We start from the raw sequence: 14,682 nt of genomic DNA, 5'->3' as shown, positions 1-14,682 counted from the left end.
CTGCGGAGCGGTCCCCATCTGTGCTACAGTGCTCTGTTAAACAGCAAAGCATGTAATCGCCTCCATGTACGGTTTGGTAAAGGAATGTGGCAGTTAACAAAAGTGAAAGTGGAAGGCAGGGGTCCCTGCTAGCGTCATCCCAGGCATCCTTTGGCTGCTCAGCACACCTTTGCTGGTATCACCCTCCAGAGGATCACAGGACTCACTTTTCTTTTATCTGCTGTGCTGCTGGCCTCAAGAGGCGAGGAAGGCATGAAACAGTACATAGCAGCTCCACAGTGGATTTGTCTTCTGTGCCTGTGGTCCTCCACTGACGGTCTGCAGTAGGCAACAAGGTGACTCTGGCCACATCAGTGACAGAAAAGCCACTACTATTCCTTTTTTGTTCACCTGAACCTCCTTCCTGTGCTTGAACCTGCAGGGAAAGGTTATAGAGGGCAATGATGTGTCCGGTGCACTCTGCATTGCCCAGCCATGGCCAGGCATGGCAAGAACAATCTATGGAGATCACCAGCGATTTGTTGATGCCTATTTCAAAGCCTACCCAGGTAAGAAAAGTGCCAAGGGAAGGCAGTTTGCACTGCAGTATAAGCACACTGAATATTTTCAGCAGCAGCACTTTGTGATATTTCTGTACCAGCCAGACCTTGGTTGCTTGGGGTTGTGTGTCACGCGTGTCACAAGCATGCACTAATGGTCTGAGATAGTGTTGCGCTTTCTAGCTGGCAAAAGGGGATGTATTTTTTAAAAAATTGTAATGCCCAAATTTTAAAGGTCCAACTACCTTTTCTTTGGTGCCGTTTATGTCTCACTTGGAAACAGGTATACTGGATGGGAACACGTCATGTTCAGCTGGCTGAACGTGAGCCAGCAGCGTGGCCGAGTGGCTGAAAAGGCCAACAACTGGTCTGCTATCAGAAACAGTGTGGCCAGCAGGACCAGGGCAGTGACCGTCCCCCTGTGCTGGGCACCGGTGAGGCTGCACCTCGGATCCTCGGTTCAGCTTTGGGCCCCTCACCTCCAGAGGGAGGTGGTGGATCACCATCCCTGGAAGAGTTCAAAACAAAGTGTAGATGTGGTACTGAGAGGCGTGGTTTAGTGGTGGACTTGACAGTCCCGTATTAACAGTGGGGCTTGATGATGTTAAAGGTCTTTTCCAACCTAAATGATTCTGTGATTCTATGAAAGTACTGTCCGCATTGCTGATGGTTCACAGGCTGTGTTACATCCTTCCTTTGTATAACGTGGTCAAGCTGTATCTGGCAAGTAATTAGAAGTGGCAGGGAAACATATTTTTTTTTGTAGGAGATTGGACAAGACCAATGTCTTCACTCAGGAGCAACTGAAAAGGATTTGAAAGCTACAAGGTAGACAATAATTAGAGACACAGTCCTGCAAATTGTACAAAATGTGTTGGAAAGCAAGAATGGGAAAGTGGTAGAAGAAACTAAATGATCACATGGTCCCTTGTTACTGACTACATGTTCACATCTGAAATCTTGTTGATGTTTAGTTGATAGTTGTTTGGTTGATTTGGAAAGGCAGGAGCCATGACTGAAAGTTCTGGCAAGAAACACCTTCAGATTTCACAGCACTAGCTGCCTGGCTCTGCTCAGAACCACCACAGGAACAATTCAGATGTGGACATAGCTTTGATGAAAAGCCAACACAATCTCTGTCACCAGATGTGTTGAGTGACACTGGAGTTTCCTGGAACCACTGGGTTGTCTTCAGTTTCTATCAAATGTTTTAGACCCTCCAAACACTGAGCTTATCAGGGGTGGGGGGGCGTTCAGCTAATCTGATAGCAGCATGCCTACCATGCTCATACGCTGGAGGGGAACTTTTGTCTGGGATCTGAATCTTCGTTAGCCAGGAGGGAAGACGGCTTTTCATCTGTCCCAGTGTAAGTGATTAAAAAAAATTGGCAGTGTTCCCATGCACAGAATGTAATAGAGCTGCTGCCTTTCAGCTGAACAGTGTGTTTTCTACGAGTGCTGAGGTGCAGCTAGCAGCAGACCTGAGTCTGACCAAGTAGCCTATGGCACGATGCCAAAAGGCATTTGAAGGGGTTTTATCTCGGTGCTGTATGCACTGCTGCTGTGCAGCTGGGGGTGTGCAAAGCCTAAGGGGGTCGGAGGGCTCCCCTTGGTTTTGTGAATCCAACAAAGCATCGCTGTGTCGTGTTGCTGGACTTGGTTTCACTACAGGGGCATCAGCCACTGGCTGCTGCTAGTGGCCTGCAGTGGTTTTGCCTTTCTTGGCAGAGCTGTGGGCTGCGCTGTCTTGATGCAGCTCTGGTGCTTACTGGGAGCCGGCACAGCCCAGGCAGAGCAGAGGAAGGCTGGTGTGGCAGAGGGGAGTGAGACATGGTGGTTGGCAGGTCATGCAGCTGCAAGCTTAGGAGGCCCTGTGAGCTGCCTGATCCACCCTGCCCTACTTGCCATTCTAGAGCATCGTCTGTTCTGCATCGCAGCCCAAACCGACAGGCTGGCGCACTTCCCACTGCTGACCACCCACGTGTCTTTGGTGCAGGTTACTACTTCACAGGGGATGGTGCTTACAGGACCAAGAAAGGCTATTACCAGATAACGGGGCGCATGGATGATGTCATCAACATCAGTGGACACAGGCTTGGGACAGCAGAGATAGAAGATGCAATGGTAAGTTCCAAGCAGGTAGAGGAACCTGGACAGGGCATATCTGTGGGGCAGGGTGGCCCTTTGAAAGAAGCTTTATAAATTTAAACAAGCAGGGAGTCTCTTGCCTGCAAGCCCCTGCCCCTGCATACACATGGCTTGATGCATAATGAATAGCAAAAGTGCAAAAGGAAACAGCTCCCCTATTAAGGAGAAAAGGAGGCAAGTGAGAGAGGAGTCACAGCGTGGGCACTCTCTGCAGTTGAGCTGTCAGAGCTGTTTCAGTGATGTTGTACCGTTGCAGTTGGCATTTTGGATGCTAGTGGAGTTCTAGTGCTGTGCTAGTGGAGGATGCTATGGAATCTCCATAAGGGACTCTTTCTCCTGTTTGTTCCTTCCCCTCTGCTAACACCTAACCTCTCCTTCGCAAATCTGTGCTCCTTGCTCATCTGAACTAGCTGAGTATGCCTGAGAATTTGTAGCGGTGAATATGAAGCAACGTTGATTCATCTCAGCTGCAAAGCTAGCCTGTCATTTTGAGAGAAAATAATATTATAGCTCAGGGAATTGAAAACAAAAAGTCCTCAGAGCATTTATTTTCAAAGCTTGACATGAATATTTATTTCTATATTATGTGCCTTGCCTGCAAATGGCACTTAAATATAATACTTGATAAACCTGAGCTGTGTTCACATTGCACACAGGATCCTATTTTCTCCTCTGTAATTTTTTTGTTTGGGTGGGTTTCTGATCATAGGCACAGGATCCGGTTCCTCTCCCACTCATGTATATGTATATGCATATATTTATCTGCTTTAATTGCTCTGTGACGTTTTCTTTCATATTTTAGTATAATTTAAGATAGCATAATCCAGTCTTTGTTGTGGGATTCAGATATGCGATTTCTTCCGGTGTGCATGCCCAAATTGTTGTCTTACTGCAGAAGTAAATTAAACTCTGAAGTGTGACAGAATACATCACTGTTGTGTAACATAATAATAAAAATACGCATTTGGCAAAACAACCCTTCTCCCCTTCTGGGAAGATGAAGAAGCCTGATTTTTGCTTGTGATTTGGCCACGGCCCGTCACCACCTGGGACAGTGGTCATGCACACACAGAGCACAGACAAATAAAGAGGAAGCAGGTTTCCAGCTGGGACAAATTCAGCTCGGTGTGCAGTGGGATTAGCGGGGAACGTGAGAATACTACTTTGTGTGTTTAAAGCAGGGGCAGTCCAGTCCATAAATGCTACTCCCAGAGGTGTGGCTGTGGCCACCAGCTGACCATGCAGCAGGAAGGCAGCACGCACCTTTCCCATTGCGCTTTCAGCAGGATCTGCCAAGGGGAGCGTGAGATAATGGCAAAGTGGTTTTTTCCTAGAGCAACTGGTGCAAACTCTGTAGGGCTTGAAGCAATTGTTACGCTCTTCATGTTTTTCTTTCACTTTTTGTGAAGGCTGATCACCCTGAGGTCCCCGAGACAGCTGTGATTGGGTATCCACACAAGATCAAAGGAGAAGGTATGTGAAAATCGATGCCCTCAGGTGACACCTAGGTGCTTTCCTTCATTTCTAGCCTGGACTTCGTGTTAGGAGGTGCCTAGGGCATAGGAGGGCAGTTATCCTTAGGCTGACTGGTGTTGCAGCCCCAAGAGGCAAAGACAGCCGTGGAAATAACTGCACGTTCCTAAGCTGGGTGCAGGTTTTATTCCCTAAACTGTTTTCGTACATAATGTTTGTATGTGTAGTAGAGCTTCCTTAAAAAGGATCATGCTCGGATATGTCCTTTGACCAGAATGGGAATAGCTGAGTTGTGCTGGCCAGGTTTTCATCCCAGTGGCACTGGTGATTTATGTTGAGTTGCCATTGTTACTGAGATCAGCCTGGTCCATAGATGCCAAGACAAGGCTGGGCCATCATTTGAGGGCTGGAGTCTGATTCCCTTTTGGGAGTTTCTTGGCAGTCTGGTTTTCTTGGCAGTCACTAGGTTGCGCACAGGAATGATTTGAAACCTGCCTTGGCAGTTGAATGAGCATCCCTGGTCTTGCCAACCAGGATCTAATATGAGGTGTGTGGCTTCTGCTCCTTTGTCTTCCAGGTGCCTTTGCTTTCATAGTGCTGAAGGAGCAGACAGCTCATATAGAACGTGTCAAAGAAGAGCTCAAAACCATAGTGGCTTCCAAGATAGCAAAATATGCTGTGCCTGACCACATTCTGGTAAGTGGGAGACTGTAACTGGTACCAGGAGCAGGAATGGTCACACAAGCAAGCCTCACCTTCGTGCCCACAGCGCTGCTGTTGTCCCTGTCTGGCAGGAAAACAGAACCAGCTGGAGGAATCCCTAGGTAGGGGAGGGCAGGTGCTGTGGTCTGTGTGTGCTCCTTCTCCATGCTTGAGCATCAGCAGTGACCCAGGGGGCGGCTGGGGTATTACAGCTGCTCCAGCCTGCAGAGCAGCCTTCTCGATGGGGCTCTTGGTGTGTTTTAATGTTACCCCAAGGCTGCTCCATTTGGGCCAAGCGCTGAGCAACCCTTTAAATGGGACGCACAGAAAGTGTTGAGAGCACCGTGCTTGGTAAGAGCTCGGTAAGGAGGGGAACCCCAGGCCCGTCCTGTGCCTCAAGATGCGCTTGATGTCCCTGTTTACCGTGCAGCAGCATTACTGCTCTGTATGGCTCTTGCCCTCAGCTAACCCCCTGCTGAAGCCATGCAGCGCTGTGCAGTGGATTGGATAAAACCCCACCAAACTGTAGAGAAACATCACGACCTGCAGTGTCGCTGAGAGGCAGAATTACACTTTCCATTGCCCAACTACTTTGTGTTGATAATTAGCATCTACCCTGGATCTCAAAGCACTGGCTGCATCTGTTGTGCAACTGGCAGCTGTCCAGCCTAACCCTGGAAGCACTGATGAACTCCAGGCTCTGTTTCAAGCCTCCTCACCTTCCAACAGCTAGCTGCCTTTGTGTGCCTGGGGAGAATGCACAAAGCTGCCCATTAGCTGCTCCCCAAGGCCTGCCTCCATCCCTTCCATGCTCTGCTTGGAGGCAGTGACCACACCACTTCTTTGAGTGGCTCTGCTTTAGCCACGTGCTTGGAAGGTGGACACCAAGCCACAAGTTAGAGAATGCAACAGGAGTAGGCAAGGGTGGCTTGGTCAACTTGGAACAGCCCAGCACATCCTCAGTGGATTGGACTTTCAGGTTTGCAAGGAAACACCTGTTTCCCTCTGTTTGGGGGTAGTCCTGAGAGAAGCCCTACAACTCTTTCCTTGCATGTTAGTTAATGCTTTGGAGTTTTGTAGTCTACTGGCCTGATCATGTAGCAAAATGTGAGACCTGCTAGCGTCTCTGGTGCCTGAGAACTTCAGAAACCCCAGGCTGAAGTTTATACTAAAGCCTTTGAATCTGCTGCGAAGTCCTTTGCAAGAAGTGTAGCCAAGGCATTTAACATGCTTCTGGTTATGAAGGAAGGCATTTAGGCTGACAGATATAACTGGGCAGAGAGAAACATCAGGAGACAGGAGTTACTCCTTGAGCAGGAGACCCTGTAGCTGGCGTGCAGTACTGTGTGCTTGATATTCCTGCCCTGTAAAGGGGAATATGTCTGTCTGTTCTGGTAATGTGTTGAGATCAGTGTCATCGTCAGTGCCTGAGTTGTCAAGTGTAACTAGCTTTCTAGTTCAATAGTTAACAGCTTATTCAGGACCTGATGTGCCAAAGAGCTGTATGTCCTGCAGCACCCAGCCTGGGGATACACAGCAATGAGTAAATGGGGAACAGAGTCCACTTAAGGAAGAGTAAAATCTATAGCGCAAGGGATCGATGCTAGTGACACTAATTTTCTTGAACATAAACTAGTGTGCTGAATGGCCTAGTATTTTCCAGGAGCCTGAAGGGAGCTGTGGCCCTGAGCTAGTGTGCCAGGCTTAGGGCAGTTCAGCCAAGTGTCCTTGTAGTTCCCAGCAGGACCCAGGTTCTAATACAGGTGTGTTTTTCCCTTCTCTGCAGGTGGTGAAACGTCTTCCTAAAACCCGATCAGGGAAGATCATGAGAAGGCTGCTGAGGAAAGTAGTCACTGAACAATCAAGCAACATGGGAGATGTTACCACACTTGATGATCCAAGTGTTGTCAAAGAGATATTGGATGCTTACCAGAAATACAAGGAGAAGAGTTCCTCATAACCAGCTGCTCTGGAATCTCTGTCCTCTGGTAACATGGAAGGTCTCAAATAACCAGGCAAATGACATAGTTCTCTTGGTGTTTTTTTAAAAACTCGGTTCCCTTCTAGGGGAACAAGATTTTACACTCCGCAACATATTTTGAGATGCATAGAGCTAGGAGCAATCTGCAGTTTGGCACAGTCAGTGGGCTCCCTTTCATTGCTTTTAGGGCTGTTGTAGAGCAGCTGTTGGTGGTTTATGTTAGCTATGATGACATTTAATACTAGCTGCATAAGCAAGATGCAGATGTTAATGTTTCTGATTTTATTGTTATTGTACGGGGAAATGTTTTTATACAATACTTTTGCTGTTTTAAAAGAAGCCCTGGAATACACTTCTTCAGTTTTGCCTTTAGCTTGGATATCTGAGTTCAAGTAGCTGTATTTCACTGCAGCTGTGGTGCCTTTTCAGCAATACTGGGTATTCTATTAGATGTTCCACCTGTGTCATTAGGGAAATGAGAAGGACATGCCTAGTCTGATAATTCTTGCGTTTACCCAGTTGTTCTAATACCTCCTTCAGCTTTCCTCATAAAGATTTGTTCCTACCACTATAACTCCTGGGACTTGGCAGAGATGATAAGCCTGTGTCCCTTCATGTCCCACCTAGGCAACCCAGCACTAGCACTTCCAGCTGCAAAACTGAGCCACAGAGCCTACTGCTGGACTTCCTACGTGTCCTCAGTGCATTGCTGGTTGCGTAGGAGGAGTCTGGTCCCATATGTTTTTATTGTGCCTTCAGAAACTGAGATGACTAACTGGGCTTTTAAAGTAGCTGTCCTCTTCCTCATGGGTGATGACAACTGAGTCAATGTTGTCCATTGTGGTTCACTTCTGCCTGTCAGGAGTGGGGGTCTGCAGCTGGTAGATCTCTGCTGCCAGTTGGCGATTTGTGTAGGTGCCTTTGTTCTTGAAGTCTCTGTGAAAAAGGATGATGTTTGCTTGCTGTCTGTCAGAGAAGCGTTGGGAAACAAAATCCTGGAGTGCTCAGCAGAGGTTTGAAGCTGAGACACATGCTGGAGGACTCACTGTGACTTCCCGGGCTGTGTGATTTCTGACCAAGGAATGGTTGGTTTAGCCCACTCCCAAATGACCTGTAATCTTGTTTGCTTCAGCAAAGACAGGCACCCAGTTTGGAGGTAGGTTGGTTCTTGTGTCAGAAGTTATGACTTAATGTTTGTCATTTCAAGTGGGACTCTCCCACGTCTGCCCCCTCCACACGCTGCTGTGCTGATCTTCCAAAGAGTTAAGTGCCAGGTGGGTACCCGAAAATTGTGTAAATTCACCAAGAAGAGGGAAGTACCTTTTGGATGCCGTCTGGAAAGTGATAGCAGCATTCCAGACCGGCAGCCTCAGAATAGCAGGGAACAATAGCCTTTGTCTTTCATATGCTTTCAAAACTGCAACTAATATATTCAGTATTTTATCTCTGGACTCATCACGAATACGTTTTGACTGAAGCACTCCTTATATTTGGGCTGTTAGGAAGAACTTGCTGGTAGGTCTCCTGTCCTCCACTATACCACTGAAGGTCATGAAAAAGCCTGTAGGTGCCGAATGCCTTTGAGCCTTCTGCCACTGCAAAATTTGGTTTAAGCTGGCTGAGGGGTTCAGAGTGGCTGGAGGGGCCAACGAGCATGCCAGGCGGGCATGGTGGAGGGACTCCTCCCCCCTCCCTGGGTGCAGAAGCTCAAGGTATGTGCCAGTGTAGCGTGCACTGTGCTGATCCTGGGAGCGTGTGCCACAAGGGCTCAGGCAGAGCTCCTCCGTCTTAACCTGCCAAAGTCAAGTGACTGCTAGCCACCATTCCAGTGCTGTGGCTGGGGTCACGCCATCACATCTTGCAGTCCTGCCTCTGTCTTTCTCAGATGACAATCTACTTATTTTCATGGAACTCTGGGTTTTGGCATGCCAAACCCCTGAGTAATTGGCAGAATTGCCGATTTTTACCCTTGTTTTCCAGGGGTGAGTTATTGCTGAATTTAACTGGAGCAGCACTGCCTTTTCCAGTGGGACCGTGTATTGGAAAGACAACCTGTGCACCTAACTGGTGGCAGGAAGGAAATGGCTAGGCTGCCCTGTAGGGCTGGGAGAGTAGTGAGTTTTTTGGCCAGCAGAGATGCTGGTACCAAATGGGGAAGAAGGCTGCTCACAGTATGATGTGTTCTTAAAGACAGGCCTGTGCCTTAGAACCCAGAGTTCTTCTGAGTACACTAGCTGCATTTGCTTTTTCTTAAATTTATTTTTTATTTTGTATCTCTCTAGGGACTGGGTAATACAGTAGGGAATACCATGCTTTGTTAAAATTCCCATCCTTCTGACTGCAATCCGTTTTTGCTTGAGTTGAGTAGACACCCTGTGGACTTTGTGGGAAGTCAAAGATCCAAAGGTTTCATGGAGTTGATGAAATGTTAATATTTTAGGAGACAACCACTATATATATCCTCTTGCCATTGCAAAAAACCCCCAAACCTCCAGAAAAACCAAAACCAACCCCCAACCCCCAACTTCCTTAAGTGATTTTCAAGTCAGAAGCCACCAGGAGTTAATGGTTTTGACAGAAAAAAAGTAGACTCCCTTGTTTGAACAAGTTGTCTCCATGCAGTCTGAAATACACTGTGGAGAAAAAAAAAAAAAAAAGTTTTGAACAAGGTTACATACTTTCCTTTTAACCAAGAAAGCATTTCCTATACTATGGATATAGCATTTCCTTGTCCTATTGACGTGAAATTTCCGTGCTAGGGTGTGACCCAGTGGTCACAGACCAATGATCTAATTCATCTGAACTGTCTCACAAAGACTAGCTACATGAGGAACCATGTGCTCTGGTGCATTGAGATGTTCGTCATACAATTCCTCTGCTCAGGGAAAGCGTGAGACAGGCATGCACCCTCACCTGCATCCCTGTTGTCATCATCAGTGCCTGAGTTTAACCTAAACCCCTGGGTTTAGGGACCACAGCTGCCAGTGAGGTTACAGACTGACCAGGTGGCTGTAGCACTCCAATAAATTCAAGGCCATGCCAGCCATGGTGTGGACGGACTGTAGTTAGAAACAAGCTTCATAATGTGAACTTCAGAAGCCTTAGAAGCATCTTTGCTAAAATTGTGTCACCAGCATGTGCAAGGTCAGGGTGCCACATGCCTGCCACCCAGTATCATGATGTCTGCTCTGTTTCTTCCTTGCATGTTTCCACAGCTGAGCTGTGGTCCTTGGGATGTCCATCTGCTCAGAGATGACTTGATACCCCTTGGGGTATTCATAGGGAGCATGTGGCGTGTTCTGTGGTAGACACAGCTCCTGCTGGGTGGCCTCAGCCCCTGCCTCTCCTAGTGAAACTGCACTTCTGCGAGTATACCAGCATCAGCTCTTGGAACTAACACCCCATGCTCAGTTCACCTAATAGCACCCTGAGGCTGGTAGATACAGAGCTAGGCAGGGCTTGGAAGTGGTACTTCTTACAAAAAAGAGTACTACTGCACTTCACTGGGTAGGCTACTCATAGAAGGCTTTGCCAAACATGGAATTTTTCAGCCAGAGAAGTGCCCTTTTCTTCTTTTCCCCCGTGATCTCTGCTAACCACAGTGGTTGCATTTGCAGTGCAAGCCTGAGATGAGCTTTGTATTTTTGTTGTTTCCTGGACGTCAGGAATATCAGCACTGGTGCGTGGTGACAGTACTTTCTGTTTCACATGCAGCACCTGCCCCAGGCTTGTGGTTCAGGTGAGTTTAGCCTGCGGAACTGGCACTGATGTCCTCAGTTCTTGAAATGCTAGGAAGGAGGTGGCTTGTGAAAGACCCCAGGTCTGCAGGCTTAAGAGCTGATCTTCACTAATCAGTGAAGGCGGTAATGATATATGGAATTCTTAGAGTGGGGCCGTGGGACAGACTTGGAGGCAATTGCTTTGTTTGGAGAAGCAGAGCTGTTGAATTCTTCTACACCTTTGTGTGTCCATGAGTAACGTGTGGGTTATTTGCCAGATCGCCTTTGTAGCTTTGTTAAAAGAGATCCAATTTTACCTATTGCCGTTTGTTGCAAAGAGCACGTGCTTGCTTTTTTTCCCCTACTCGGTTTTGCCAGTGAGACCCAGCCATGGTGCCTTTTCCCCCACTGGAGAGACAGACCATGATTTTCTTAATTTTAGAAAGGGAAGATCTGTCTTTGTAGAGGTGTGTGTTGTACAGTCTAATGTTAAGCCTTTAATTTCATTTTATTTTCTTGTAATCATGCTTTAAACACATTTATTGTCCTTGACCAAAACCAATTTCTTCAGTGATCTCTGTATTCCTATTTTCATTAAAGGAAGTATCTTTCTCTGTGTGATGGGTTAGCTGTGTATTGTGGGTGCCTGCCCTCCATCCCCTAAAGCGTCTGGGACTTTTTCAGTTCTTTGGACTTGCTTCTGCCTGTCCTGGTTATTTTAGTCTGTCAGCACAGACCAAAGGAAAGCAAAGGGGTCTGAGATCAGGATGAATCATCCTGTGGCCCAAATTGCTGTTTTGCTTTACTGCTTTTCTCTAAGCAGTAGCTCACAGGAAATGAGTTGCTGCCAGAAAACTGCCACTGCAAAACAACACAAAAAGTTGAAGAACTAGCATTGCAGTGTCAGTAAACTGCATGTCTTGTGTAAATCCTGAGGTCCTACTGCTCAACACTCATATTCAAGGATCACCTTCTCCAAGCTCAGCAGCGATGCATCCCAACAAAGATGAAGCTGGGCAAAAATTCCAGGAGGCCTGCGTGGATGAACAAGGAGCTCCTGCTCCTGGACAAAATAAAACACAAAAAGGAAGCCTACAGGGGGTGGAAGCAAGGGCAAGTAGGCTTGAAAAATACAGAGAAACTGTCCAAGCAGCCAGGGATCGGGTTAGGAAAGCCCTGATAGAATTAAATCTGGCCAGGGATATCAAGGGCAACAAGAAAAGCTTCTACAGGTATGTTAGTGATAAAAGGAAGACTAGGGAAAATGTGGGCCCTCTCCAGAAGGGAACAGGAGACCTGGTTACCTGAATGTGGAGAAGGCTGAGGTACTTAAAGACTTTTCGCCATGGTCTTTATGGGCAGATGCTACAGCCACACTGCCCAAGTTGCAGAAGGCAACGGCAGTGACTGGGAAAATGAAGAACTGCCTACGGTAGGAGATCAGGTTTGAGACAGTCTAAGGAATCTGAAGGTGCACAAGTCCATGGGACCTGATGGGATGCATCTGCGGGTCCTGAGGTAACCGGTGGATGAAGTGACTAAGCCACTGTCCATCATATTTGAGAAGTCGTGGCAGCCTGGGTGAAGTTGCCATGGACTGGAAAAGGGAAAACTTAACTCCCATTTTTGAAAAGGGAAATAAGGTGGACCTGGGGAAATACAGGCCAGTCAGTCTCACCCCGGCAAGATCATGGAGCAGATCCTTCTGGAAGCTTGCTAAGGCACATGAAAATAAGAAGGTGATTGGTGACAGCCAACTTCACTAAGGGCAAATCATGGTGGCCGTTTATGATGGGGTTACAGTGTTGGTGGATCCATGGAAGAGTGACTGACGTCATCTACCTGGACTTGTGCAAAGCTTTTGATGCTGTCCCTCATAACATCCTTGTCTCTAAACTGGAGAGACATGAATTTGATAGGTAGATGACTGGGTGGATAAGGAATTGGCTGGGTGATTGCACTTGATGAGTTGTGGTCAACAGCTGAATGTCCAGGTGGAGACTGGTGATAAGTGATGTTCCTTAGATGTCTCTACTGGGAGCAGTGCTGTTCAACATCTTTGTTGGTGACATGGACAATGAGATCAAGTGCACTCCCAGCAAGTTTGTTGACAACACCAAGCTGTGTGGCGCAGTTGATATGCTGGAGGGAAGGGATGCTGTCCAGAGGGACCTGGACAGGCTTGTGAGGTGGGCCTGTGTGAACCTCTATGAAGTTCAGCAAGGCCAAATGCAAGGTCCTGCACGTGGGTTGGGGCAATCCCAGGGACAAATATAGGCTGGGCAGGGAATGGATTGGGAGCAGCCCCGAGGAGAAGGACTTGGGGGTCTGGTGGACAAAAAACTCAACATGGCCCAGCAACGTGCCCTTGCAGCCCACAAAGCCAACCGAATCCTGGGCTGCGTCACAAGAAGCATGGCCAGCAGGTTGAGGGAGGGGAGTCTCCCCCTCTACCTCACCCTGGTGAGACCCCACCTGCAGTACTGCGTTCAGCTCTGGGGCCCCCAACACCAGAAGGACACGGACCTGCTGGAGTGGCTTCAGAGGAGGCCATGAAGATGCTCAGAGCGCTGGAGCACCTCTCCTGTGAAGACAGGCTGAGGGAGTTGGGGTTGCTCAGCTCCAGGGAGACCTTACAGCAGCTTCCAGTACCTACAGGGGCCAACAGGCAAGCTGGAGAGGGACTTTTTACAAGGACATGTAGCAATAGGACAAGGGGGAAATGGCCTTAAACTGAAAGAGGGGAGACTGAGATGAGATGTTAGGAAGAAATTCTTTACTGCGAGGGTGGTGAGGCACTGGCACAGGTTGGTCGGGGAAGCTGTGGATGCCCCATCCCTGGCAGTGTTCAAGGCCAGGCTGGATGGGTAAAGCAGCCTGGTCTAGTGGAAAGTGTCCCTGCCCGTGGCAGGGGGGGTGGAACTAGATCATCTTTAAGGTCCCTTCCAACCCAAACCATTTTGTAATTCTATGATTTTCTTGTGTGATGCAAACAGAGTAATTAGAACGATTAGTTACCATTAGTTGATACGGATGGTTCAGCTGCTAAACTCCTTGTCCTGTGCACACTGTGCACAGGTAGAAAAGGAGTGAAAATGGGATGTGTGTGGCGAACATGAGAGACAGCAGCATGTAGAAAGTGAGTGTGTAGCTGTCCCAGAGCGGAGCAGATGAGAAGAAATTTGTTCCCAGGTGCCATGGATCAGTAAGTGCCCAGAACACATCCTGTGCAGGGTGCCGTGTCCATTAAGAAGTAAAGAAGATTGTGTTTTGCCCTCTGCATACCATGTGGATAACTCTATAGCTGTAATGCAGGGACAGGCACCTAACAACCTCATTAGCCACTTCTCCAGTTACCTCCAGCAGCTGCTTCTGGAAAGCTTCCAGCGCCACTCTTAGTTCTTGCAACCCTCTGGCAAGTGTCTCCCAAGTTACAGAAAGGGCTAGATAGAAAGGCAGGTGCCCATCTCCTCACTTCATGTTTCACTACTTCAGCTGCCCTGATTTATTTACTGATAATTTATTGGTAAAATGGAGACTGTTTTCTAGCCTAATACAATTATATTCAGAGGCTGTTTCTGTGGCCAGTTAAAGTCACAGAAACTGATTTCAACAACAAGCTTCTGGTTTTAAACTTGGCAGGAACAGATGACTTTTTCAGCTTGAAAACAGACAGTTCGGGACAGGAAATTGTCTTCTGGCTGAGTCTAGGGGCACACCATGTTTTTCATGGCAGTGAGTTTAGCCCTGCTTTGTCCTGGATAGAAGTATCTGGGGATGTAACCACCTTCTGGGGTGGAAATGGTCACAGCCATGCAAAATTACCAGCCTACAAACACTGGTAACAAATGATCTGCCACAGCAGATTTCTCATTCTTGCTTCAATTCCTCTGTAGCTGTTGCGTACCTGCCTGGATTCCCTGTGCCTGCAGTGACAAAGCTGACTTCGGCATTTTGGTTTGTGCAGGCTGGAAGAGTGGAAACCCAGTGCTTTTTAGTGCTTATTCTGCACCTGGCATGCAGAAACCTCAGTTTCTTTCCTACCTATTGGACCTTGGGGATGCCATTGTACTCCTCCGCCTCAGCCCCGTGTGCCCTCAGGGGTGACAGCAGCCTCGCA

At 47.8% G+C, this 14,682-nt stretch overlaps 1 protein-coding gene across 3 annotated transcripts in view; it reads left to right on the top strand.

Moving 5' to 3' along the window:
* ACSS1 (acyl-CoA synthetase short chain family member 1) overlaps positions 1-14,682 on the top strand; it is a 46,985-nt gene that overhangs the window by 27,480 nt on the left and 4,823 nt on the right. Inside the window, exons 10-14 of one of the 3 annotated variants that reach the window (XM_080408906.1) lie at positions 422-548; positions 2,536-2,663; positions 4,097-4,160; positions 4,738-4,856; positions 6,649-6,862. In XM_080408906.1, coding sequence (XP_080265032.1) covers positions 422-548; positions 2,536-2,663; positions 4,097-4,160; positions 4,738-4,856; positions 6,649-6,822 — 612 coding nt within the window. In that variant the 3' untranslated portion in view covers positions 6,823-6,862. Of the gene's footprint in view, positions 1-421; positions 549-2,535; positions 2,664-4,096; positions 4,161-4,737; positions 4,857-6,648; positions 11,179-14,682 lie in introns of those variants that run through there. The other 2 variants (XM_080408905.1, XM_080408907.1) reach the window with 2 other exon arrangements.

This window comes from Falco punctatus (assembly GCF_963210335.1).
Source record: "Falco punctatus genome assembly, chromosome: 12".
NCBI lineage: Eukaryota > Metazoa > Chordata > Aves > Falconiformes > Falconidae > Falco > Falco punctatus.
This window is presented reverse-complemented; position numbering and strand designations above follow the sequence as displayed.